Source organism: Athene noctua, chromosome 22 (assembly GCF_965140245.1).
Source record: "Athene noctua chromosome 22, bAthNoc1.hap1.1, whole genome shotgun sequence".
NCBI lineage: Eukaryota > Metazoa > Chordata > Aves > Strigiformes > Strigidae > Athene > Athene noctua.
The window spans coordinates 2,614,345-2,638,600 of record NC_134058.1 but is presented as its reverse complement, the minus strand read 5'-3'; the positions used below and the strand labels follow the sequence as shown (position 1 = coordinate 2,638,600).

At 45.7% G+C, this 24,256-nt stretch overlaps 2 protein-coding genes across 6 annotated transcripts in view; both read left to right on the top strand.

Annotated features, from left to right (window-relative positions):
- MIB2 (MIB E3 ubiquitin protein ligase 2) overlaps positions 1-9,664 on the top strand; it is a 50,340-nt gene extending 40,676 nt beyond the window's left edge. For both annotated transcript variants that reach the window (XM_074924949.1, XM_074924948.1), the window contains 6 exons: positions 265-391; positions 1,792-2,022; positions 3,712-3,890; positions 5,698-5,882; positions 6,655-6,720; positions 8,464-9,664. In XM_074924949.1, coding sequence (XP_074781050.1) covers positions 265-391; positions 1,792-2,022; positions 3,712-3,890; positions 5,698-5,882; positions 6,655-6,720; positions 8,464-8,705 — 1,030 coding nt within the window. In that variant the 3' untranslated portion in view covers positions 8,706-9,664. The remainder of the gene's footprint in view (positions 1-264; positions 392-1,791; positions 2,023-3,711; positions 3,891-5,697; positions 5,883-6,654; positions 6,721-8,463) is intronic.
- A 1,520-nt stretch (positions 9,665-11,184) lies between these two features.
- The window catches only part of MMP23B (matrix metallopeptidase 23B), a 23,891-nt gene continuing 10,819 nt past the window's right edge, over positions 11,185-24,256 (top strand). For 2 of the 4 annotated variants that reach the window (XR_012635044.1, XM_074925150.1), the window contains exons 1-3: positions 16,846-17,614; positions 20,834-20,979; positions 23,380-23,519. Coding sequence is in view for 3 of the 4 variants with exons in the window: in XM_074925150.1 (XP_074781251.1) it covers positions 17,444-17,614; positions 20,834-20,979; positions 23,380-23,519 (457 nt within the window). In the remaining variant the exon portion in view is untranslated. Of the gene's footprint in view, positions 11,273-16,845; positions 17,615-19,553; positions 20,980-23,379; positions 23,520-24,256 lie in introns of those variants that run through there. The other 2 variants (XM_074925152.1, XM_074925151.1) reach the window with 2 other exon arrangements.

Below are 24,256 nucleotides of genomic sequence, written 5' to 3'. Positions count from 1 at the left end.
CTTCCATGGATAGATCTGCTCAGTATTTTCATAGCAGTGTGAGTTTACCCTGCTTTATTAAATGATAACTGAGGACTTTTGTTTTATTCTTGTAATTCAATCTGTGAGGGAGTGCTCTGCATCACGAGTGCCAGCTCATGGTGCTGCCTGTTAAAGCATGAACATTCATAACTACTGAGCAGAAGAGGCAGGCCTGTCTCTTCTGCATTGTTTTCCTTCCTGATAAAGTAACTCTTCCATCTCTGTTAACCTCCAATACTCTAGAGCCATAAAGAAGATTCTAGCAAGAGCTCGACAGCTGGTTGACTCCAAAAAGGAAGATGGCTTCACTGCCCTGCACCTTGCTGCTCTCAATAATCACCAAGAAGTCGCAGAAATTCTCATCAAAGAGGTAAGAAACAAACCAAAACCATCACCACTAAAACCTCCCATCTGTCCCACTCCCAAACCTCCACACTTCCCAAGCACTATTGAGTTAATGCTGGGACTCCCAGGAATGTCTCTGTCTCTTTGAAGAGCTGGAATTGTTTGCCAGACTTTGAAGAACAGGAGTCAGCATTCCTGGGGGAAATTTTCTTTGGCCTGGCAGTAGAGGAGAAGGGTATCTTGCAGGCTACAACAAAGTGGGTTGAAATGAGCTTGTTGGGCAATGTTCAGTGAAGCGATGGGTATGAAGGGAAAAGACTTCAGAATAGCTGGTAACCCGCTCGTTAAGGAGTGTGTAGATCTGTATTCAGAACCTTCCCTACCTCACAGGTACAGGTCAGAGCTCTGTTTCCCTCACTCCAGGGGTACGCTGAAGCTCCTCCGCTGGTGGTTATGTGCTGGGTTTCTCTTTATTTTCGTGAAAGTATATCTGAAGGCACATATTTCATTTGAGTGCAGAACAAAATATTTGGACATGTTTATTCCAGGTTATTTATCTTCAATCATAAGTAAGTGCTAGCCCTGCCCCTGGTGAGCAGCATCCTTTAGCAATGCAAATGACAGACTGAAGGATGGTGACCTGACTGGCACTTTGCTGTTGATTTTTGTGGAGTCAGAGCTAGGCTCTGTCTTTGCTTTGAAGTGGCAGTGAAGGTGACAACTACATGTCAGCACTCCTGGGTTTTGTTTCTTCTTCTCAGGGGTTTGGTGCCTGAGTTTCTCCATCTTTACAAGGGGATCCAAACCACTACAACAAGGATTTAACGGATTCACAGATGAATCCTGTAGAGGAGAGATGTCTGGGAGCACTGTCTACTTAGTACTGTGATTGCTTTATTTCTGGCATAATCACTGTGTTAGCACAGCCGTATCTTTAAAGGCTCTCTGTCTCTAACCCTCAGGTTTGGCAGAGGGGCAAAATGATTCAGATTTGAACAGGTTTTTATCCTCTTTGCTTTGAAGAGGGGAAATGAAAGCACAACAGCCAGCAAGGAATCAATATTGCTTTAGAGGAGCTAGTCTGTGACTGAGCTAGTCTATGACTGTTTGCTTGGAGTAGTTCCAGGATTTGTTTGTGTCAGAGAAATGAATTATCATATTCACATCATCACCAGGAAGATGTTACCTGTGTGTCGGTTGGGCACTTGGCTTCTGATTCTCTCATTCTTGATATTTGAGGTGTGTGGGCCACGTGGCTAAGACACAGGGAGCTGGATCATGTAGCTCTCTTGGAGATTTCTGTACTGCTGTCGTGACAAAGATGGACTCGAGAGCTGGGGCCTCAAGAAGCACCACAGCTGCAGCACTCTGCTTTGGCCAAACTCGGCAGCCACAGCTCGCTCTGATGCAGTTCTTCTCTTCCAGGGCCGCTGTGATGTCAACCTCAAGAACAACCGTAACCAGACGCCGCTGCACCTGGCTGTCATCCAGGGACACGTAGGGATGGTGCAACTGCTGGTCAGCGAGGGCAGCGATGTCAACGCTGAAGATGAGGATGGAGACACAGCCATGCACATTGCCTTGGAACGGCAGCAGCTGATGTCCGTCATGATGGAGAAGCGGGAAGGGGAGATGGGGTTGACCGTCCTGTCCAAGGTGAGTTGGGAGTTGGAGAAATTCCTGCACCAAGGGCAGGAAAATGCTTGATGTGAGAATGACAGGAGATAGTGGGATCCAAGGGGCCAAAGGAAGGCAGGGAAATTGTGTAAAGCCAATGCAGATGGGGAGCGTGGAAACAAGCCTTCTTGCTTGTGGGAAAGCAAGAATAGATCCTCTGAGGCCATGCTTGAATTTATAGCATGAAACTTCACATAGTCAGACAACAATTCATACTGTCTCCCCTGATATTTTTACTAGCATTGTGCGCTTCTGTCTTGACATGGGAAAGGTCATAAATCCAGTTGCAGAGCCAAGAGTCTTGGGTTTAATTCATGCCCCAGAACCACAGCGATTCATTTCTGTCTGATGGCATGGAAAATATGAGGATAGCTAACCACAAACACCCCAGTTATCTGCAGATGTAGAGCAGAATGTGGGAGGTGAGACATATCAGGCTAGAGCATAAAGGCTATGTTGTTACAGAGCCTGAGCTGGATTTCACCATTATATAAGGCCTTTCAGGAACGGCCTTAGATCTAGCAATCAGTGCATGAGATGCCAAGGACTGGATGCTTAGTCTGGCTTTTTGGCAAAGATAATAAATTAGCCCTTCAAAGTGTTCTGCCATCCATGTAAATGCCAACATGTGCACACACCAGACTCACAGGGCAAAGCGAGAGTGCAAACGTTGGCTGTATTTTACGGATGGAGTGAGAATGATTCCATTGTAGTACACTGGAAAATCTGGCATAGATTTTTTTTTTTTTTAATTGTAATTTGAAATGATCAGAATAAATTACACCACCATTCTGAAGGGCCGCATGCTGTGTGCCAAACTACCCGCTCCTCCTTTCTACCTTGAAAAAGCCTGGTGCTTTGCTGTTCTGTTCTGCTCGGTACCGAGCTACCAGTGTTGACAGCATGAGTTGATGGTTCACCTGCGTGGCCAAAGACACTCCAGCCTCAGGTCCTCAGGGACGTTCCACAGAGACACCCCACACCAGCTCAGCGATTGCTTCTTTCTTCTCAATTTCTCTGCCTGCAAATTTGAGCAGAGGGTCAGCAGCAAGGGTGGGCTTTATCTCTCTGAAAGCCTGTGTAGCAGCTTTGTTAGCTGTTAGGCCTTAGCTTGTGCCAGGGACAGCCAATAGCTAGTCCAGGGTGCAGGAAGGCTTAGAGCAACGTGAGGGATCTGTGCCTGTCATTCCCAATGCTGTTCACATTAACGTTATATCCAGATGCTGTAGACTCATTCATGTCTAATTTTACTTGCCCTGATCTACCTGCGGTGGTCTTCTAAGTCAGTGGAAAATGTTTTTGTTGACTTCAAATTAGTCTGGATAACTTAAATAGCTGTCACTTAGGGCTCCATACACATTCATCAATTGGTATGTTCTGTGGTACTTCCTTTTCAGTACTTGAAGAACTTAAAGCCTATTACTATGATTAGTAATGATTAGCACCAGTTAGGACCAGTCTTACGCACTCTTGTTCCTGGAATGCAAGATTTGAATCTGCTATTTACATGCTGAAGGATCTTTTTATGTTTTCAAAAAAAAAAAATCTAAATTGCACTTTCAAATTGTAAGTACAAGGATTAAGACTTTGTTTAGAATTTGATACAGATCAAAGGCATGTAACAGAAACCTTTTCTATTAACAGAGAGTGTTTCTCAACATCTTTTAGCTGCAGGCTTCTGGCTTTCTTGGAAATGTAGAGCTGAATGTTGGAACTGCAATTGCATGTTACTTAGCACAAGAAGGAGCAGATATTAATTATGCAAACCATCGGGGAAAGTCTCCATTAGACCTCATTACAGATGGAAGGATTGTCCAGATCGTCAAAGACTTCTCACAGAAATTCAGGTAAACCAAGTCCTCTGGAAACTAGCTACAGTGTGCTTCCTTGCAAAATGCAGAGTGCTCCTGCAGCACTGTGGTGTCACTGCAGGCCACTGTTGTTCCAGGAGGGATGAAACATCTCTGAAACGCTTTAGATGTCAGTGTGAGCACCTCCTGCTTCATCTGGAGCTGGTTGCTGACCCTGCCTTTCTGGAGGGGTTATTTAAAGGTGCATACTGCCATTTGAAAGAGTCAGGAAAAGCAGGTTAATACTCCTTGGTGCAAATTTGGCCTCGACTTCGAGAGCCCTGAGGCTCTCAGACTGGCTGCTGAAGCCAAGAGCAACTTCTCTCTTGCAGAGTAATTCTGGGTTCTGTTTTACTTCCACTGGATTCTGCAGTTATTTAAAGTCTAAACAAAGAGGAAGGGCAACAAAAGGGTGGGCACCAGAATCCACAGACTTTATTCCAGAGTTAGATAAATGCTTGTTTTTCAACTGATAAGAGAAACGGCTGAGAAAAAGCCAAGGGAGACTAACAAGTCAAAGATGGCTTTATCTCAGGTTCTGAGAAATGTTTGTTTGGATTTTGACTTTGCAACCATGAAAGCAGAGCTCTGTTTGATCTGAGGGCACAGACCTGCAGTCATGTTACTGCTGGAGGATGAACCACACAGCAGCTGCTGTAATTGCCCATGCTCCTGGTCCAGTGTCAGTAACAGGTGAAACGTGTCCCTTTAAACATTTTCCATAGGAATTTTGTCAGTGGAGTATATGTTGGATTAAATTTTTTTGCCTAAAGAATGCCAGTTCTTTCAGACTGATGTAGCTCATCATGTAGTGGTTTCAGGCTCTGTGTTGAGGTTTGACTGGAGGATTTGGGGGGGGTCTGCAGGGTTGGATTGTAGGCCCTGTACACTGCGGTGAGTCCCAGCATCGTGCACAGGAGCCGTTGGGACAGGATGGTTAGCTGTATCTTCTTAAACTGCTTGATTAGTCTGGCTGAAATGAATAGGTCTGGAAGAATATAAAAATGTATTTATAATATACATTTATAAATGTATATTTATACATTTATAAATGTATATTATAAATGTATATATAAATATACATTTATAATGAAGCTGCTGCCACTTTGGTAGGCAGCTAGATAGCAGTTTCCTCCCAGAAACTTACTGACTTTATATCAAAAGACCAAAAAGCACTCCTTCACAGTACTCCTGGGGGGCCAGGGATTTTGTGGTAGTACTGAAGACGTTTGCTAGTAAATGACCATCCTTGTCCGTTCCGTTCAATCATTAATCAGTCTTGCAGTTTAGATAGTAGGTGTAGCTGGCAGATATCCATTTGTTGGGAAAACCAATGGATGGATGGAATGCTGAGAGCTTTGGATTTGGGGCTAATAATTCAGGATAGAAGTCTGAATCTGAACCTGTATTCTGTAAGCAGCAAACAGAGACAACCACCCCAGGCACTTTCCAGGAACATGCAAATACAGAGGATCCTTAGGGCCTCGCTTTTTAAATAGCTCCTAAAAGTTGACTCCTCCCAGCATGTGATTGTACCATCAATACCTTACTGTCACCCTCCAAAAGAGCAGTTTCAACTTGTGTTAAATATTAGTTATCCCTATTCTTTCCCTTTCTTTTTAGATAGATCCAGTCAGAATCCCAGCTGCTAGAGGCTGAGCTGGTCCCACTAGGGCAGTGAAGGTTCACAAGTTTGTTACCTGAGCATCTGCTGCTCTGCCTCCCTGTGGAGTGTTTGCCAGGGATCAATACAATGTTACTTGGATTGTGTGGCTCAAATTTTATTGCATGTTCATGGTTGCAGGGAACAGCAGGTTTCTTCAGACAGCTCAGCCATCACCTGCAGCCTTCGCCGTGTACACACCACCCCCAACACAATGACCAACCTTAGTGTCTCGAGTGTGGCAGTCCCCACAGAGTGCCTGGTCTGCTCAGAGCTGGCCTTGCTCATCCATTTCTTCCCGTGCCAGCACAGTATTGTGTGTGAAGGTAAGTGCAGTCTGGATTTTATTTAATTTAAAAAAATTTTTTCTGTTCCAACACATAGCTTCCCTAGCTGGACTCTCATAAATCAGGCTGAGTTTAGACACAAAGCTATTGTGCTGTTTGTGTCCGGAAACGCCCGCAGCATGATTTCAGCACAGCCATCATGTCGAAGATGTCCAAAGCTCTCTGAGAAGCAGAGAGTGTTCTGACTACCTGCTGAGTGGGACCCCAGGCAGCTTTGCTGGTGCTTATAGTTGCTCTGGATAATTCAGAAGGAAAGCCAGATGTTCTAGCTGGCAGTGCTCTATCCCTCAAAACCCTCTTGAGAAGGATTTCCCTCTCTGGCTTTTGTTACTGGTTTGCATTTCAGTTGTTTTAATGGCAGCCTGCTCAGACGTGTCAGCAAGTTTTGTTATCTTGCAAGGCACTCACAATCTGACCGCAGGGAAGTTGGTAAGGACTGTGTGCCAGAGCTGCATCCTTTTCCCTCAGAGCAAAGGGCTGTTTTGATCCACAGTGCAGCAGTTCCAGTAGCACACAGCACTGAGGACTTGAAGGTGTTGTATTTGTTACTGGCGTAGAGAAGACTATACCAGGAGATGGGGATGCAGCTTAAAAAGAAGGTAGTGACCTCATTTCTGTGCAGGAACTATCTCTTAATCATCCAGGCAGGTCTCAGGTTGTTCAGAGCTGATGTTCTTGAGTCTGTTGTCTTCCTCTTGATCCTGGCATCACTGGTCTTAATTGTAATCTCTTCTTGTATTATTCGTTGTAGAATGCTCCAGGAGAATGAAAAAGTGCATCAAATGTCAAGTGACAATAACCAAAAAACTGAAACAAGGTATGTTTGCAGCCCTACTGTTCAGTGCAGTGTTAGTTTGAGCAGCAGCAATGATTTTTCAGTGAAATAAACAGAAGGAAGGGAGTTGATTTTTTTTTTTTTTGGTGGTGTTTTGGGTGGGTGTGTGTGCCTGTTGCATTGGCCACCTTTAGAGAGGAAAAAGTAGATTCAGGTGTCATAGGCCAAGCTCAAGCTGCATAGACAAGACAGGACATTTGAGGAAGCTTGTCCTGTGCCTGGCTTATTTTGTGTATTGAAAGCAAACACCAGGTTCTTCACGTGTCAGTGTAACTATTTTCACAGGTGGTGATCGAACACTGAAAATTTGTGAGAGAGGAGAAACGATGTCTTGTGAAAACCTTGCTTCTCCATTGGCTGAAATTCCAATGCCTGGGCAGGGTGGAATCATTGAGCTGGATTGGTTCAGTAAAGCTCTCTAGCCTGGCTTTAAACAGATTGTCTTTCATTACTCAGTGTCCAGCACGAGCAATGTTATGCATCTCAGCAAGCTAGAAGCAGGTTTGCACTTGCCATAAAATTAATGCAGGTTGCCCACTGAAGCTTTTCCCATGTTGATGTGTTTCTAGCTGAGATCACTCTTAGGGCATGTGAAAATGAATTGTGTGTCCTGCTGCTCATGGTATTGTAGGCTCCTTTGTTGGAGTCAGGCTATGGTCTTGTGACTTGATGCCTGGACAAAAGCGTAGGGGAACCAAGAATCTGTCACATGGCATTGGACATACATAACTGGCAAAGACAGAAACCCTCTTTGGAACTCCATAATGCAAAAAAAAGCAGGTTTATCTGACAGTAGTCAGGAGCATTTGTCTTTGCTACAGACTGGCAACAAAATAATGATGAGAATTCCAAATAAGACATTTGCATGCAGATCTCTGCTGGTGGAGGAACATCAAGGTCTCTGAAAACATCAGCAGGACTTTCCCTATCAGTGATGTCTTCAGTGCTTGTCTTTAGCAAGCTCCCTGTCCCAAAACTTGCTTCACCTTTATGGATTTGAAATCAATTCTTGCACCGCTGAAGTGCAACTAATTCCAGAATGTTGGGGAAAGGGACATGTGTATTGAATTGTAAAGCTACCTAATCAAAGATTGAGGAGCAGAGGATGAGCAGTGGGCTGTATTAAGCTGAAATCAGGAGAAGTCTATTTACTTAAGCTGGCAGTTGCCCAGGATTTAGGGTTCTTCCATAGAGTTGACCAAATGACTCTATTTGTATATGCAAAAGTCAAGATGAGTGATGTCAAATGGTTTCTTCTTGTTTTACCATGTGTGTTCTGAAAGACTTAACCAGAAATTTTAATCCCAAATGTGAACAGGAGGTTGAGAGAACATAGTACTCAGCACTGTAAGAATTCCTGGACTAGCATGGCAGAGCATCACAACCAGCTTTGAATGTTTTTACTTGAAGGTAGCAGAAGCATCTTCCAGAACACCAAGGCAGGACATTTCAGACGTTTGGTTTCCCTTAAAAAAAAAAACCAAACCCAACCAACCACACACACAAAAACCAGCTGAGCAACTAAATGGAGGAAAGCAACACTGGCCAGTCTGTAAAAAGCATCATCTCAGGCTTTTTATTTGAGGAATCCCTGGATAAGGCTCAGTGAAGAGAGTTTAGTCTGAACCGATTGCTGCTCGTGAGGGGCAGAGTCTAATTAAAGAGCCACTGCGTGAGGCCGAGCACACTAGTGACTAACCCTCTTCCTGCTCTCCACCCCTGCAGACAGCACCGAGGTGGAGTGCAGCCCAAGCTCTGAGTCCACAGATCAGAGGAAGCTCATGGAGGAGCTGCAGAACCGCTACCGGCAGATGGAAGAGCGCATCACCTGCCCTATTTGCATCGATGACCAAATCAAACTGGTCTTCCAGTGTGGACATGGCTCTTGCCCAGACTGCAGCACAGCCCTCACTGTCTGCCCCATCTGCCGGCAGGCTATCCGGGAGAGGATTCAGATCTTTGTCTAAGGATATGCTTGCTTCCCTTCCCATTCCCACCTCCCTCCTTTACTTCCTTTATGTTTGCATTTTAGATGAGAAGCGCTAGTCAGGCTGGTGTGTTTGGCTACCTGCAAAGCCATCCTGAAAGAGAGGGAAGGAAATAACTGCTGTGATTTGGGTGGAGGTGGAGGGAGTCCCTCTGCCTGCAGTGTCCTAAGGCCAAGGAGCAGTGCTTGAGGGCAGGCAGCCCCCTCTCCCTGTGCTGCTGATCCACTGGGAAAGACCTGACTAAGGAGAGCACTGCCCCGTCCCCTGAAGGCACACGAGTCGCTCAGACCAGAGGTGAACAGTCTGCAGGTGCTCACACTGACTCCGGTGGCTGCATCTCGTCTGGGGCCCCGCAGCCCTGCCGTGCTGGCAGGAGGTGCTGTAGGAGGACGTACCTTCCGCCTCGGCAGGCAGTGGCGAAGCACACGCTTGCACTTCACAGGAGGAGATACCTGAGGAGCTCGGGCGAGGTGTCTGCTCCCCCAGATGCCTGTCAGGGGTAGGGAGGTAGTGTCCTAAACAGCTCCCTGAACTCGTATTTACAGGCTCAACAGGAACTTGGGACTGGCAGAGGCAAATCTGGATGTCACGAGACCCTAAAGACAGAGCGTGTGCCTTAGAGATAAAGTAGTGAACACTGATTGGAGAAAATATGTTGTTACAACAAATATTTCAAACTCTAAGTGACACTCTTCTTCCATTATTTTTTTTTTTTTTTTGGCACAACCGTGTGTTCAGAGACTCCTGAGCTTTCTATCCATAATGCCAAAGGCAGGTGTTAAATACTCCAAACAAAGTGTAAAGAAAATAAATAGTAATAACTAAGACGTGAGAAAAAGGGATTTCATTTTTGTTTCTTTTGTTTTGCAGCAGAACTTAATAAAATAAAATATATATTTTCCTGACCATTAAAATGAATGTACAAACAGTAGCTGAAATATGGATCTGGCTGTATTGTGTTTTCCAACTGTCTGACTGAAGAAATCTAATCTAGAGTCCATCCTGTAAAATAACTGTTGGTGGAAGTGGCAGCCTGCGGGGCTGGTGTGCCGTGTGTGTGTGTGTGTACAGACGTGTTTGTGTGTGTGGTGTATATCTTTAGTGACACAATTATACACGAGCATACTGTTTGTTACATATTGCAAGCAATATTTAAACCAAACAAATATATTGTGTTCTTCTACTATCTTTGTTCATTAGCAAAGAGACGGCAAATCCTTTAAGGAAATTTTTAACTTTGTGGAATGTATGGTAGTTACAGGAATACTTATTACTTCTCCATAATCCCTTGGTGCTGTGAGAAAGGCTTATGTCACGACCTCTGACTCCTGTTAATAATCTTTGTCAAAAATATTCACTTGAGGTTGTTACAGGTTCAGTGGATATTTTTTTTTGAGCTGTGAAAATGGATCAGATTTAAATTATTTGGCTGGGTTAGATTTAACACCCAAATAACCTAAAGCTGAATTTCAGAATTGGCTTTGGTAAAAATCAGAGGTGCAGGTACTCATTTACTTATTTCCTAGAAGTTCCTGTAAATTCTTTTGGAATAAACAGACATTTCCCCCGAATGTTGCTGTATTGTGGTAGGCCAGCATTAGAAAAGTACTGTGCAAAGGCTATTTTGAAAAAGTACCATCCTGAACCCTCTTCATAATGCAAGAGCTGCTTTAACCACTGTTTGGTGCAATTCAATAATTTTCCAGACTGTATATTACTTCTCCCCATAAGAAGTGGGTTTATAAAATATAGTTCTTTCACAAGTCTCTATGTCAAATCTAAAAGCAGTTTACTAAAGGTAAAACCGATTGATACTTCATCATGTGTGTTAAACATATATGTGTGCTGGCACTTGGGGAGGAGGGACAGAGGGGACAAACTGTTCAGTATCAGTTGTCTTATTCTCATCTCTTGCGCCTACGGTATCAGTTTGTTCAGGAAAAAACAACAGGGAGCATCTGCTTTATATTTTTAAATAATTTCTTTGGATACTAAATGAAGAGAGGCTTCCAAGTGATTATTCTCCCTAAAGGAAAAAAATTGTAGGAAAACTGCAGTCTCCAACATCCAAGCTGTGCAGCTGTTGCAGAAAATGGAGATTGATATTTTTTTAAATATTTTTTTTTTCTGGCTAACGACTAAGAGATTTTATAGGGAAAGAAGTGCCCATCTCAATTTTATGTTTGGATTTTTTTGAAATGCGTTTTTCATTTCAAGATCTCCTAATCTTATTTTCATATCTGAAATTCCTCGTGTGGCCAAATTAGCGATGGAATTTTGCACAACATGATATACCTGCTTAAGAACTACAGAAATGGTTTGGAAACCAAGCGTTCAGGTTGGGAGTATATTCTTTCATTTCCCTGTTCCTGCTGTGATTGCTTTTGAGGAGCAAGAGTTGAGCTGCTAAGCACCATTTTTGACCCTTTCATTTTCCTAGTACGAAGAAGGGAATTACTACACCACAACAGAGAAGAAACAAGACGGTCAGTGGAGCCCCAGGAGCAAGAGATAGCGGAAGGGAAGCAGATGCCCGTATGTGCCAGGTATGTTTTTGGCAAGCTTTGCCCCCAGGCTCAGCTCCGTGGGAGTCTGAGGCTTTGGAGAAGTGGAGAAGGTTCTGGTTTATCTTTCCTGAGAAGCTGGAGGGGCCAGGATCAGAGGGTGGCTTGTGGCCGACTGGGTGCCAGGCTGGGTTAGTTAGCTTTGTGTACTTGCTGGGTCATCTAGTTCATGTGTAATCTGGCCTGGACTCTCAGCCTGCCAGAGAGTTTCTTTGCTCCAATCCAGGCTTGAATCTGAAGTATGAGAAGAAAAAGATATCTGTAAGAAGCAGGAAAAGAGCCAAGTGGAGCTGCATTAAACTTAGCTAGAGATGATGAGAGAGGGAAGGAGGGGGCAAGGTGGGGGAAGGTGTTCCTCCCCTTTCAGTCCCAGTTGGTATTGCTGGTACAGGGGCTGAAGAGAGGCAGGGAGGTGTCAGAGTAGTAGGCAAATGCTCCTTAAAAGACAAATAGTGTCTTTAGTTAATCAGTGTGGATAGTGAGTAACTTTCTGCTTGATGTTTATTACCAGTTGGTCTCCCGCAGACAAACTGGGGAGCTCCTTGTTTTCACTGGGGCTTCTGCCATCTGCAGTGCAGCTCTGTACCTTGCAGCAATGTACAGCAATAATTCTGAAAGGGAAAGATCTTGCTGAGTCTTTCTGGTGTAGAAGTTTAAGTATATGAGCAGGTTGTCTTGTACTCGGAACTAGGGTTTCTAATGCACTGCCTTTGGAAGTATGGCCAGAACTCTGCGTTTACAGACAGCGTGAGACTGAGGGAAGAGAGAGAGAGGGAGGTGGCTTGTCCAAAGGCAGAGTCAGGAGAAGAACCCATCTCTCCTTTGATTAGGTTCCCACTACTCCATGCTGCTCCCGGGGTTTCGGAAGGCTTGGTCCATCCACAGATGGATTACAGATTATTAATACAGCCCACCAAAGAGCAACAACGAAAATATCCCCACCCAGGGAAGCAGTTCTTACTCTGTTACAGACACGCTTTATTATGTGTGTATTGACAAAAATTTCTCCCTTGTTTTCTTCCTGAACTTCTACTCGCTACGTGGCCGTGCCTGGACTGCTGAGCTGCTGACTAGGGTCAAGACCATGCCTCTCTGTACCGGCCTGACCTTGTGTTACCAGGCACTTCTGTGAGCTGCAGCTCCAAATTGACAGTTAAGCAAAATATTCCGTTTTCTTTGCCAGCTGGAGCAAGCCCTTGTTTTCAGCTCATTTGCTATTCAGCAGACCATGGATTTTTCTAGGAACATCAGCAGATGCTGATCACGAGGGGCTGCATGATAGAAAGTGGGAGAATGCTTGGGGAGTGAAGAACATTCTTATGCTCCCCCTCCCTGGGGAATGTTGCTCCCTGCTGCAGCAGACACAGTCCTTTTTAGCCCTAAAAAAGTACAAGTTTTAACTGCCATTCCCACAGGAACCATGCAAGAATGTTGGGTTGTTGTTTTTTTTTTTTCCCCCCAAGTTGTGAGATGAAGGGATAAATATGTAAGCGCTTTTTAAAATAAGAGCTATATGAGGCTTTGCTAATTCTTTTCACATGGGCCACCAAGGAGCCAATATGTGGTAAATCACATTCAGCTGTGTGCACTCCCCCTCCCGTGCCTGTGGCCTGGACTTGGACGGGTGCCTTGGAAATGAAACACTGATGCTCATGCCTTGAGCCATCAGATGTTAGGTTCTTCTTTCTCTCTCTTCTCCACCTCCACGTAGAATTCCCAGTTCATGACACTGGAAGCTAATGGGAGCAGTTTGTTCCAATGCTGAGTAATATGCACTTAATCCATGAATAAATAAGAGGTTTCACGAGAGGTGAGGTGTGTTTTGGATAATCAGACAGCTGCAGTTCTAGCACGAATGGTTGTTCTCTGTGTAGCACCTCTTAGCAGGACTCTGGCTCTGTTGTAAGAGATTGTTCTTGTGACGTTTTGGGGACTTGAACGAAGTGGTGCCGGTGTGGATCATGCCTTGCTGCACCAGGGCTGACCTGCCTCTGAGACGTGGCAAACAGAGCAGCCAGAACCATTTAGAAATAGTGCTAAACCTAACATTTAACGTTAACAGTGCTGAAGGGGAGGGGAGAAATGTTAAGAATAATCCACGAAAGTGAGGAAGTATTTATTTTTGAGCTAAAACTTGCCCTTGGGAATGTAGCCATATGCTGTGTGCTTTACAGCAGCCCCACTTTAAACATTTCAGCAATTAAGATTGAAAAGAGCAAAGGAAGGTGATGAAAGCATATTGTGTTGTGCAAATGTTCCAATCCTTTATATTCTCCATAGTCTCTAGTTGACCATTGTAGGTTTTATGCAACATTCCTTCCCTTCTGACAGCTGTTTAGAGCCTGTTTTTTCATGTGACGTTTACTGCCTGCAGAGATCTCAGGATATGCATCCCTGATTGTTTGCTTACAAAATCCCAGCTCCCTGCAAATGATATCCAGGTCCCACTCACTGCTGCTAACAGCACAAAGACAAAGCAAAGTCAGTTTTGTACCCTGCCTTCCTTTCCTATTCCCCATTACACCATATGGATTCCCTCAAAGTGTAATGTGTTCCATTGCTTTTAGACACTGTGCAGAAAGCAAAGCCAGGAATGTTTTTCTGTCCAAATATAGTCAGGATGACGGTTCTTGCCTGTAGTCCAAACCAAATATCTGCACTTGAGAACCTGAGACCTCTAAAATTCATCAGAACTCCAAAGTCCCAGCAGCAGTTCTCTGCACTCGTATAAAAGCAATCCTTCTGGGGCCTTAAGCCGCCTGATAAAGGATGAAGAATATTTTCATCTGTTGGAAAAGACAGAGCTAAAACTTCAGAGTTCTGACTAACTTCTTGCCCTTGGCCCAGGGCAATACGGGTTCCCAGAAGGGCGTCTGGGGAGTTGTCTGAAGCATCTGAAAGAGGCTTAAATTCTGACAAGTGCCGTAGATTTGAGGCCACTAATGGCTGCATCTGAGAGTCCTTTAAGCACAAGTATCTCTTGGGAAAGCCGTGATGTTCTTAACCCAGGGGTGGAATGTTAACAGATGGTGCACTCTGGGCCTAATAATCCTTAAAATATCTATAGGAGAGAGCTACGCTTGAAATTTAACAACCGCAGCGGTACTGAACTGGGTATAAACCTGAAATTTTGCTTTTTACCAGCAGCAGACACTGAGGATTCTGGCCAGAGCTTGTGCAGCAAAGAATCCAGATGCAGAGTGACTTTATCAGAAGCATCGTTAGCGTGAGCAGCATTAAGTTCGTGCAGCTCCCTCAGCTCCGCAAGCTGCATCTGTAAGTTCTGAAAACCTCAGCGTAAGAGCATAAGAGCTTTCCTCATCTGACTCTCATTGCCATAATAACTGAGGTTTGTCTTGGCCTTAGTGCTGAGCTGTTTTCTGAGCAAATATTTGGCTTAAATTTTAAAAGTTTTGAAAGTATTCTGCAGCCAGTGGTCCAGTAGAGTTGGATGCACAGGCGCTGAATTTCTGTGTGGATGGGCACAGTGCATTGCCAGCACGGGGGGAAAAGCAAACTGTGTGCTTTCCAAGAAACCCTGCTCTTGCTTCTGATCCATCAAGGTACATCCAACCTGCTCGCTACCTTGACAGGGAAGCAGGATCCCAAATGTCACAGAGGTGGTGAATCATCTCTGCAGCTAAAGTTTCACCATTCACCCACCGCGTGCGGCGCAAGAAGATAAATGGCTAATACACAGTGTGATCCCTTTCCCCCTTCACAATCCTTCAGTAAGTCATGGAAAAGTGCTGTGCTACTCTTTACTAGCTGCATGAATAAGTATTCAGAAACAATGAGGGCCTCAAAAATGTGCTTCTACTGAAGCTCTGAATACTAACTTTTGGGGGGGGTGTCTGAGCCGAAATGGATTTTACAAAAATTTTTTACTTTCTTTCCATTGGGACAAAGGAAATTCTTAGTTCCCTCAGGCTGTGGGGTTGTGTGAGTTCTCAATCTCTGCTTTAATACTCAGGGTCAGGTAGTCATCTTCAGAAACAGCGAGGCACTAACCCACAGCTTGGAACACGTCAGGCTCCTGCTCTGCAAGATTCCACACTTGACCTCGGGCAAGTCTTTGCTGCTGCACAGTACCGGGAGGTGCAGGTAACAGCCCCACCTGAACCTCCAGGATTGACGTGGGATTAAATGCTCAGGGAGACTGAGGTGCTTGGCTACTCCTGTGAGAGGTGAGGGCCTGTGTAACAGTGTATGAGTTAAAATCTTTTTCTAGCACTGCTGACTCTTACTACCCGTACGAACGGCGGATGCTCTTCACGCTGTTACACAGTTTTGCAACTGAAACTCAGTGTTCTTCCAGCACGGTGTTTGTTAGCAGAATTTTTCTTTCAAGCCAGTACTGCTCTACTGGAGAAGAGCTCCTGGCTGAAGTTTTTGAGCCCCGCTCCAAGGCAGGTTTTTACTTCAAGACTCACTTCTCAATCAGTCTTTCTGCAAATGTATTCTTGTCTACAGACTCCCACAGAAACTTGTTCAGGGGACTTGAAACACTGATGACTTCAGGAGTTGCTACCAGTTTCTCACTTTGTGCTGCGGTCTGCAGTGTAAACCACAAACAGAGGTGCCTTTGCAGCGCTCTTTGGAGCTCCCAGCTTTGATTTCAGAGTGCTCACACTTGTTGCAGCTAACAGCGGAGATGAGCCAGTATCTCAGCCCGCTGCAGTTGGCTGCTTTGGTCCACAGGAGTTACAGCTCTGTACCCTTGCTTCCTGCTCTTGCTCTTTCTCCTAGTTCCAGCTTTCCTTTGTAATTCTATCTGTAACTTCCTTTCATGTTACTCCTTATTCTGTCCTTCTCCTGGTACCTGAACAAATGTTGCACTTTGTCCACTCTCTGCAGAAGGCATGTGTTTTCTCCAGGTTGGAGCTTGGTGAAAATTGAAAAAGAAGATTCTCCTGAAGTTGTACACAGACTCATTGGTCCTATTTATTCTGAGTTGTTTAAAAGCTCCAGGCCAGCTTTAATCAGAAAATACATGAAACTTATAAAATGTCACAAGCGTGATTATGAACTAGGGGAAAAAAAATCCGATTAAACCATTTTCAGTATTAAAAGTGCAAGAAGTTTCTGAAACCTTTCAAATGCTTTGGATATCTCCTAAATTATTTTATACTGGCTGGCAATAGAATTGCCCCCTTCCTGCCATTTGCTTGTGAAACTAGGAGATTGCAGAGTTCCTTTTCCTCTCTCTGCTCAGAAGTGTTCAGCTGAGGACACCCCACCTCGGGAGCCCTGAGTAGCCAGCACTCAGTGACCAGACAGAAGAGTGCAGCTATTTCTGAAAACCTGAGAATTTCTGAGTAAGCTTTTTAAAAAGTCCTGAATTGACTTCATGTCTGCAGCCTGGAGATGCCTTAAAGAACCGAACAGCGTAAGACAAACTGACCCTGACGTGCCCAAGCTGAGGTACCCAAGATCAGTATGATTCTGAGAACAGCATCTCTCAGCATCACAGCCCCTTACTGGGTAGCTCCCAAGTACACAAGAGGTTTGCAGGTCACTTGCCAAGTTTCATGGAAGAGGGAGTTGATGTTTACTTTTATCTGAGTTTGTAAACTCTCTGATCAGAATTTCCTAAGCAGAGAAGCCCTCCCTGCTCTCTCACAGCATCTCATTTTTCATTCTGCTCCTGAAGACAGCCCCTTGACAAATGACAGCTCTTCTAGCCTTAAGCATCCCTAACGAAACATTCCAAGGGCGTGATGCTGGCTTCTGGATTCCTTTTTCTGCCCCCTCCCCCCAATTATTTTCATTACATAAAGCTGACAACTGCAGATCTGTCCTCTGTTGATTATACAGTCAGTTAAAGAAAAGAGTGCATGTCCATCCCAGCTTGTTTCACTGCTGCTTTTCCTCCGCCAGCCCAACTTTCAGCTGCAGTAATATGATACCACTTGGCAGAGGCTAAGAGAATCTCTGGCACATTGGAAAGAGGCTTAATGTAAAGTCTACGGGTTTTTTAAAATTTTTTTAGAGCTTTTTGAAACTCTAGTGGTTCTGCACAACTTTGGCAGTAACTGCAGGGCTACTCACAAATGCTCCAAATGCAACTGTGAGCAAACGGATTACCAATGCATTCTGTGAAGAGAATGTCTTAGTGTCTTTCACATCTCCCTCTAAAAAGTATTAAAGAACATGGATCAAGTAGAAGAACTTTCTGCAAACAGAAGGAAGAGCTTTCTTTCAGTTGACAAGAAAAAGAGCAATGGCTGTAGAACCATTGTGGGATTTTTATGCATATTCCCTGTGGTGGCTTTGCTGGCTATTGTGGGAGATCCAGCTGGAGCTGCAGTTCAGAAAAGTCAGGTAGGAGAAGGATCTAATTCTCAAATGCTTGAAATGGGAGTGGGGATATCCAATACGTGTGCTTGTGTAGACTTTTTAGAAGACAGATACATTCAGGAAGCAATCTAAACAATACAGAAATAACTGTTAAGGCAACAGGATCTGTTTGAGTCTCTTTTTACAAAGGATCCTAAAAGGCAATTATGCATCCAGGTAGAATGAGATTATTAGAGATGTGTATGCAGCTTGCAGGCAACCAAACAGTGAATGCACAAAAGATCTGGGTTGTTCTCCCTCAGTACCTCTGCTTTCCCAGCCTAGTATGATGTGGCATGCATATATTCTGATTTCTGTAGCAGCTGAGCTTTCCTAGGGACTCCAGAGGCTCATGGTGAGAGAGCTAAACTGGGAGTTAACGCTGGACCTACGCAAACCATTAGCTGATATTAACTCTCTGTCAAGGTCCCTCTGTTAGTAAGATAATGCTGGGACAGACTGGTATTTCGGGGGAACTGTAGTAAGGCTCTGGGACTCTTAGAAGTTGATCTTAATTTTTGCCTTTTAGCTTTCAATTTTATAAAAATCAGTGTTCTCTAAGTGCTCTCATCCTCTCCTGTTGTGTTTATGAAGATCCTGGCAATAGCTCCCCTTGTTTTCACCACATGCTCAGGGCTCTTATTAATTGGTCCTAAGTCACAGAGTTCTGTTACTGTTTAGTTTATGAGAGGGGAACTGCATGACTGGGAGAGGGAGCGGGGGGTGAATTACATTCATTACAACTCACTGAAGTAAATTAATGGTGATCTGACTGCACAGGGTGAATAATGCAGAGCAGAGATGTTGGCCAGTGCCCTCCTTTATCCTTCCATAGTTGGTGTCTGTTGTAGCTGTTGAGAGAGGGAGTTCAAACACACGTCCTCCTAGTACCTCCCAAGCTTTCTGAATGTTTGGGACCTTAACCCGCAGTCAGATGGGTTTCCTCCTGGGAGTGGCTGACCTCTTCTCTGGTTCTGAGTATTCCCATAGTCTTGGTTCTTTGGCATCTGGACAGAACCTTTCATCCAAATTATATTGTGACATTTTTAACTAGGTCATGCCATTTCTGTCAGAATCCTACCTCTGAGCCACAGCCTGTGTGTGGTACCCCACCCTCCTCCAATTCATTGTGCAACATGTTCTTTAATGAAAAGCATCCTGTTGGCACCAGTGGTAGGTAGAACAAAGACCAGAGTAGAACAGAGGCTGAGTGGGATGTTTGAGCAAGAGAACTCAGCCTCCTGCACCCGCCTTGATCTAGTGACTGGGTCAGATACAGGTTTCAGTGATTGCTGATGGGCCTGTCACCCTTACTTTGGTTTGTATTTTGATGATAAGCTGACTAGGGACACAGATTTATTTCCAATGCCCCTCTTGCTTGTTCAACACTTACGGCCTTAGGGTTTTAGCTCAATGGCTGTAGAGAAGACAATAATTTTTCTCCCTTGGGGCTGCAGGAGTTTTCCTTGTAGAAAGAGAAGCCAGCAGGCTGTCTCTGACTATCTAACCTTCCTTTGTGGATACTTGGCGGCTTTAGGAAGAGCCTCAGGATTCCACCTGGTGCCGGTGTGATTCGTGGCCTGGTAGCAGAGGGGGCAGATGGGCAGTGCCCGTTGCTGAGCCTCTGCAGCTTCACACGCCGAGCTGTATTGTACAGCAGACACAGCACCTGCTGGGCTGGGACTTAGGCTGGAAAGCAAAGGCCCTGCGTGCTCTGCTGGCTTTGTGAAGGGGCAGGAGCAGCTATCACAAGGACAGGCAGCTACTGGGTGGAGTCACGACCCGGGAGGTGTTTAAAGACCTGTAGATGTGGCACTTGGGGCCGTGGGTTAGTGGTGGACTTGGCAGTGCTGGGTTATGGTTGGACTCTTAAGGTCTTGAAGGTCTTTTCCAACCTAACTGATTCTATCTCTCTGTCTCGCAGGTGATGTTCTGTGGCCCTTCATGTCTTTTATTCAAAGACTCTGCTGATTTCAAATTGTGAGCCAGACCCACAGCTGAGCTGGAGGAAAGACTGTCCTTCCAGGAAAGAAAGATACTGAGATTAGAACAAGATGGAAGCTAGTATGGCTCACGGGCATGAGCAAATGAGACTGGTTTCCTGTGAGGACAGAGTCCTGCAGCCTGTTACCAGGCATGGCTAGCTGTAGTCATGGAGAGGTGCCAGTGCTTTGGGCAGGAGCTGGCAGCTGTTGCTTTGGGCCTCTTGGCTTTCCTTGCCACTTGTAGGACCAGGGATGTGCTGTTTTGACTCTCAGAGCCTCAGTTCTTCCATGAGTAAAACGAAGAGAGCTCTTGTTTTCTGCAGGATGTGCTCTCAGGCTGAACAAACTCCTACTGGTGCAGCTTTTGTAACGTTGCCACTATACATACCACTGATAAGTGTCTTGGTGGCTCTGGAGCAAAGATGACCCAGAGATATTCAGTGTCTTAGGGGTGACAGAGTGGGTGGACTTCCAGAGAACAGGCTGGGTCCCATTCTTTTGCCTCCACTACTTGGGACTAAAAGGCTTTTACAGAGTGAGTCAGACCTGTCATGAAATTTGATGTCTTTTACTGTGTGATGGCTTTAAATGCACTCCAGGGTTTCCAGGGCTCCTATTTACTTTGAAGGCATTTCAGCTCCACAGTGCAGCTTTATGAAGAGCTCTCTGCACAAAGCGTTGCCTGTTTTACTCATTTATCCAATATTTCATTTCTTCTGTGGTGAGGCTGGAGAGCAATAGCAAAGTGAGAAGGAAATGAAAACTTTCCAGGAAGAGCTGCAGCACTCGCTGTAGCCAGGAGCCTACTGAGGCCTCATTTCTGCTGGGTCTGTGCTGCACTCTGAGAGGAAGGAGTGGAGTGGCTGCAGTGCCTGTGCTGGAATTCTGCGGCAGGTCCAGGGAGCCTACAGCACCGACCCTCGGTGACCCAGTGGCGAGGGGTGCTGCTCCCTTTCCTTGCCTGTCTGATCTCAGCCATGCCCCGAGAGCTCCTCGTGGTACAGCCCCTCCTTTGCTGTCCTGGCTTTGTTCTGCACTCCCAGAAGAGCCGTGCTTTGCAAAGCGCTGCCCAGCTGATGCACTAGTCTTGGCTCCTGGACACCCCCGAGGGAGCACCAGCTGTGCTCCCTGAATGCCCCATACCTGCTGGTTTTTCTCTCACACTGTTCAATCCTGTGGTCTCTCCCATCTCTTTCAACCTCCTGTTTTGTCTTTTAAGGAAGATGCCACATCACCTGGTCTTCACGGAGCGAGTGCCTCTGCTTTGCACAGTCCAGCTTTCCCACCTCGGCCTCCAGCACGCAGAAAACGATACACAATCACACCAGGGCACTTGAAATGGGACCACTTCAACTTGACATACAAGTACGGACTTGCGTTAGCCCGAGGGGTTCGTGTTCTCCAAGTGATGCTGGGGTCTGAGTTTTCCCTGCCACGGGTGCAGACGTTAACCACGTGAATGCTGCTAATCCGTCTGCGAGTGGATGGGTAGCTGCAGACACGGCTCTGAAGTAGGGAGTACTTCTACAAACACTTCACCTCAGCTGCAAAGCGTTGTCCCTGCATTAGGAGCCAGCAGCATGCATGGCCACGTGCGGAGGCTCTGTAGAGTAAAACTTACTTTTGGGGGGCAGATTCTGGTTTCAAACAGATAGGCTTCCCAGAACTAGGGACTTCCATCAAAGTAGTGAAGTGAATATGAACTCTGTCGTGCTGGGATTTTCAAGAGTTCCATATGAACCTAAATCATCACTGAGGGAAATTGCTGTTGAAAGGTTCTGTGATTTCAGGAGGACAGAGCTCTGTTAGCACTGAGTGCTTTTAGAAATCTCTTTCTCCCTGTTGCCTTCGGGAAAGGATTGCCAGCTCTGAGATTGCCAACAAACAAACAATAAAAAGCCCTTGGCAGTTTTGGGGTGAGCAAATGTTAACCCGAATATTTTCAGACGTTTCTGCCAAGGAGAAGTGCCTGTCCAGATTACTGATTTCCAGCTGGGTTTACCATCCTCAGAACCAGCAGGATTTCAGCAGTACCACACAGCTGTAGTGCTCTGGTTTTGATGGAGCAGCGTAACTGTGAAGTGCTCTATTACTTCCAGCAAGGAGGCTGTTCAGGGCCAAAGCTGATGGAGTCTGATGGATTTTCATGCTGAACTGTTTCTCACTGCTGTCTGGCTTTACCGCGACTGCTGGCGTAAGGCAATGTCCATCCTGTTTGGTGTCCAGCCTTGAAGCAGCTCTCTTCTTACTTTAGCAGTGGCTAAACAGCCCCTGAAACTATCCAGTGCGATGAGGTGTGGTGGCAGCATCCTAGAAGATGCTTTTTCTCTCTGGGAAAGTATTAATGGTATCATTGAATGTTTTTCGGGAGAGCTAAACTGAATTCAGCCTGAACAGGGTTCAGGGAATCCCCTTGGAAACCATTTTGTAAGATGAGCACTGATAGGCAGAGTCAGACTGTCACGGGAAACCTCAGAGCAGCAGCAGTCCTGGAGGTTGGACTGAAGAAAGGCCCCATGGTCACTCCTGGCTGAGAGCTTGCACCTTCCTGGAGACACAGGAGCCCAACTAGGATTTTTCAGTCTCTTATGTGATAACAAATGTTCTTTTAACGTGGCTGCTAACTCCAACCACTCCTGAGTGTGAAGTACAGAGCAAGCCCCCGGCCTGACCTCTCAAGCACTGCAGTTGCTGACTGTCCAACTGCAGTGCTTTAATGGCAGGTGACTCTGGGTCCCTGAGAACACTGGGAAGGGGCCTCTGGCAGGAGCAGTGTGTGCTGCAGCTTTTCCTTGGCACTGGGCTGAGGGTGTCATTGTGGAGCTGTGAGGGTCCCTTGCTCAGGGCTTCCTTCTGCCCCTGAGACGACGAGTGGGTGGCATCAACCTGACTCCTTCACACTGAGCAGAGAACATACCTCCCTTTACTCCCATCCCAAACAGGCTAAGCCTCATGGTAGTCTTAACTGCCCAGGTTTACACTCGTTAACAGCCTGGCTTGATACGAAACCTTCTGCTCCTTTAGGATGTGCTGGGACGAAGGGAGAACATAAACAGCATAGCTAAAAAACAACCAGAGGGGATAGCAGAATATACACAACTTTTCCCAATTGCTACACTTGAGGCAGTTTCCTGAATGCAGATCTTCTTTTGGGACAAGGTAAGTTTCTAGGAGCCATCTGTACGTTTCCATGGTACAAACAGGGGTTCAGCTGTCCTGCCCCAGTAGTTTTCTTACAGTTCAGCTGTATCTATACCTGTGGCCTAAACAAAAACCTCTCTCGAGTCTCTCTCCCAAGTGATGAAATTTTTTTCAAGGGAAATAATTTGTTTTACTGTCAAGCCTTTGATACTCTTTGGAACTCTCTGAGTATTATAATTCAGTGTGTGCACATACGTTGTAGTCTAAGTGTTAGGAGTAGGAGTTACCTGCTGCTGAAATGCAGTTGTTTCCTCTTCTAGCAACACTGCACACGGACTGGGAGATATGAGGATAAAATCAGTTTTCCAAGAGAAACCTGTCTAAAATGATGTGCTTGAGGAGGGGTGAAAGCTGTAGTCTGGAACACGTGATTGTAAAGAATATCAGTTATCTATTAGTCCTTGTGGGGGTTTTCTTCAATGTTCTTAACGTCCAGGTCAAGCCACTCCTGTTTTGAACCTATTAGAGTGAATGGAAAGACTCGATTGTCTGATGCAACCTTGAGAGCCTTCAGCTGATGTTTGAGAAGGGAACTTTTCCTGAAGTTGTTCTGTGTCCCTACAGAATCTTGTCCTTCCCAAGAAACCTCATAAACGCCAGGGACACGCGCAGGGGCCTCGCGGCTGCGTTCCGAATGTGGAGTGAGGTCTCACCGTTCAGCTTCAGAGAGGTGCCACGCCACGCAGCGAGCGACTTGAAAATAGGTGAGACTGTGTGGGCTCCTGCACTGCCAGGACACTGTTGGGGCATCAACTCCACAAGGGACTTGGAGAGTTTCCGTGGGTAAACCGGGAGGTGGGAGGCAGGAGACAGTCCTCCTTTGCTCTGTGGACTCAGCAGGGCCTCCTGGCATGGGGGTGGTGTTTGCCTTTAGGTCAGGCAGAGAAACTACTTTTAGGAGATGTTAATACCACAGTCAGTGCTTTCTGTGAATTGCAGTTGGGAAGCTTTTGGTATTTGACAAGAATTAACCCTCAGTCTGCCACTGGGACAGGATTATCTCTGTTCCACAGATGGGGCGTATTGAAAGGTGAAATGCCATAGCCAAGGTCTCACAGAGCCGAAGAGCAGGTGATGGATTCCAGCTCGTTTACGGTTTTAGTCTCCCTTTTGTCGATCCTGTCGAAGCACCATCATTTCTCTGTCCTCCCCCTCCTCCCCTTCCTTCTGCCCCTGTATTGCTGTGCAGAAGTTACTTCCCGAGTTTCTCAGGCCTAGAAAAATGTTGGTGCCGAGGCATTATCTGCTGTCTCAACCCCAGATGTAAATTCTTCCTGGGATTTATGGTCTGTGTGAAACAATTATTTCCTGTGCAGATGGCAGCAACGTTGAGATAACCAGCAGATTTCCCGCTGTTTCGCAATGTGTTTCTCACTCGCGTGTGCTGTGACGTTACTCAGCAGCACATGATCTGCCTCCCCAGGGGCTGTCCTGCTGCCGC